The sequence below is a fragment of the Eptatretus burgeri genome, chromosome 2 (assembly GCF_056783735.1).
Source record: "Eptatretus burgeri isolate ZD-2024b chromosome 2, Ebu_testis_v1, whole genome shotgun sequence".
NCBI classification, from domain to species: Eukaryota; Metazoa; Chordata; class Myxini; order Myxiniformes; family Myxinidae; genus Eptatretus; species Eptatretus burgeri.
This window is the reverse complement of record NC_140962.1, coordinates 127,580,172-127,582,671: the sequence shown is the minus strand read 5'-3', so window position 1 is coordinate 127,582,671 and position 2,500 is coordinate 127,580,172. Positions and strand designations below refer to the sequence as shown.

At 42.4% G+C, this 2,500-nt stretch overlaps 2 protein-coding genes across 2 annotated transcripts in view; one reads left to right on the top strand and one right to left on the bottom strand.

Moving 5' to 3' along the window:
* Positions 1–1,105, bottom strand: part of LOC147033054 (calcineurin-binding protein cabin-1-like) — a 124,258-nt gene extending 123,153 nt beyond the window's left edge. The window contains exon 1 of the mRNA XM_085871165.1: positions 900–1,105. Within this exon, the coding sequence (XP_085727291.1) occupies positions 900–1,016 (117 nt within the window). The 5' untranslated portion in view covers positions 1,017–1,105. The remainder of the gene's footprint in view (positions 1–899) is intronic.
* An 863-nt stretch (positions 1,106–1,968) lies between these two features.
* The window catches only part of LOC147033053 (uncharacterized), a 28,574-nt gene continuing 28,042 nt past the window's right edge, over positions 1,969–2,500 (top strand). The window contains exon 1 of the mRNA XM_085851105.1: positions 1,969–1,987. Within this exon, the coding sequence (XP_085707231.1) occupies positions 1,969–1,987 (19 nt within the window). The remainder of the gene's footprint in view (positions 1,988–2,500) is intronic.

Here is a 2,500-nt window from a genome sequence, read left to right as displayed (position 1 = left end):
TTTGGCAACCATATTGAATTTACCCTAAAACCTATAAAATCTTCTCCAGAACAGCTGGACAGATCGATGGGAAACTTCACACAAATGTTACCCAAGCCATGGGTGTACCAACTTGAAGGAATAATTGATAGGTCACATGGTTTGGCAGCCATATTGAATTGAAGAAAAATATTAAATGTTTTCTCTGGAACCACTTAATCAATCGACATGAAACTTCACAGTTATGATCTAGTAGCGATGGAGAATACGTTTTAAATTTCAACTTGATCGGGCATATGGTCTGGCAGCCAATAATTATTTAATTTTTTGATCTGGGTTCTATTTTTTTTTTTTTTATTGAAGGCGGCTCACTTGGCTGTGACTGGATGGTTTGGTTTAGATGGTAGAGAGTATCACCTGAAATGTCAATCCTATATGGGTTCCTCTTGATTACTCCAATGCATAACTTCCATTTGATTAGATTTTAATTGAATTTATTTCGATCCCATTCTAAATTCAATTGAATAATAATAAAAAACATCATGCGTCAGGGTCAGGGTCAGGTGTCCAATCAAAGCGGGAACGCATCAAAGAGGGACCTCTTGATATCCGGTTATCACTGCCAGCAGTTACAAAGTGGCAGTTCTAATTTTGTCTCTTATTAATTACGTAACACACCGGTATACAAACACCACACAAAACAAGTCCTGGCAAGGGTCTGCAATCGCTGATTGCTTTTTTTCTTGTTATAAACTGTTTTTTTCTGACTTGTATTAAATAGTTATTCTGGGTTTTTTTTTTCCTTTTTTGAAATATGGTGCCCCAGAGTTCCATATATGCACCAAATACTGACACAAAATGCTTGACGTAAGGTAATGCAGATAATAAGGCACTACTACAAATATAATCAATATAATTACCAGCAGCATGTTGAGTCTGGCACTGAGCCACTGCACTCTGACCGCAAACGAAATCCAATCATCACCAAATGCCTCACTTTGCCCACAGGAAAAGCTCAAGAGGCCCAGATCAGCCATGAATGTTTGTGAAGGTAATCCAGGACCCAGAAATACAGCAGCGGAGCCAGCAGCCTTCCGTGGAGATACTTGTAGAAAATGGAAAGGGAAAGGAATAAAAGATAAGACAAATAACAGGAAGGTACAAGTTCATATTTTTCAAAGGACAGCCAGAAGGAAAGTTAAGACATTTAGTATGCATTCTGGCAGTGAGCAAGTTCACAACTTATCTGTGCTCAGTGATTTTGGAAATCAAAGATTTCAGTCAACTCCACTAAAAGCAGCGCACACGTGCACACGCATACGCACACACCCACGATGGCGGCGAGGGGAGGCAGCGCGTTTTACCCCCTCCCTCTCGCCGGAAATGAATGAGAGAGGCATCAAATACAATTTTTTCGAAAGCAGCGAAAACCAGCTTTGATGGGAACAAGAACTGCGCAAGAGCTGCCTGATATCACACCATTCAACATGCATTTGTGAGATGGCTTGGTCCTGCAACTTGGTGAGACTTGTTGACTCCTTGCTGCCAGAAGCAAAGGCTGGAGCTTTGGCGACTACCTGTTGCCAAGTTCCGCCCGTTGAAAGTCTTAGTTCCCTGGGATCAAAGACCACACCGGATACGAGGACTTTGATGGGAGCAAGAACAGAGTCTAGGACAAAGCTTTGGTGAGGCCGAGAGGTACACACGTGGCACCAGGAATTGCGCCAATCGACTTGTTGGGTTTTGCCAACTCCATCCCGTCGAGGAGACCGAGAAGGAAGAGACCGAGAAGGAAGAGACCGAGATCGAGACCAGGAGTACCCGGAAGTCACACGGATCAACATCATCGCCACTTTGGGGAGGAAGGGGGAAACGGAGCACAGATAAGGAGACAGCTTGGTCCATGAGTCATAGTTCCTTGCTTGGGTGAGGATGGATACTTCAGAACCAAGGAAGGCTCCGTTCAGTCTGAGAGACTCACGAGTGGAGATGACGACTGGTGGTGTTGGTGCGTGTGTGCGCGCATGCACGCACACACACCTTAGAAATCACCACAAACTGGTAAACAACCTGAAATGTCCTTCAATGCAAAAGTGAAAAAAGGATGATTTCAAATTGTTACATTTGTAATCATTTATCTATTTGTGAAATCTTCAAGACATGATGGAAGCCAATTTTTATCCTCTTCAGTGTTATCATCTTCTTTCCACCAAATCTTGTCACCCCTTTGACTCAGAGACCACAATATACTGCGAAACTTGAAACTTCACAAGATTGTTCCAAAGCCATCAGATTGAATGCATAGCTTTCAATATACCAATCGATCAAAAGGCTTGGCAGCTATGTATTGAGTTTATGATTTGGAAGATCTTTTCTCCAGAACTGCTGAAAAGATCAATATTAAACTTCAGAATGAGCATCAATTGGCCTAGGCCCATCAGTTTCGCAAAAGAGAGTCATCACAAATACAACGCCTGACAAGGGCCAATCAAAATTGACCGATTTTTCATCGAGTTGTTGG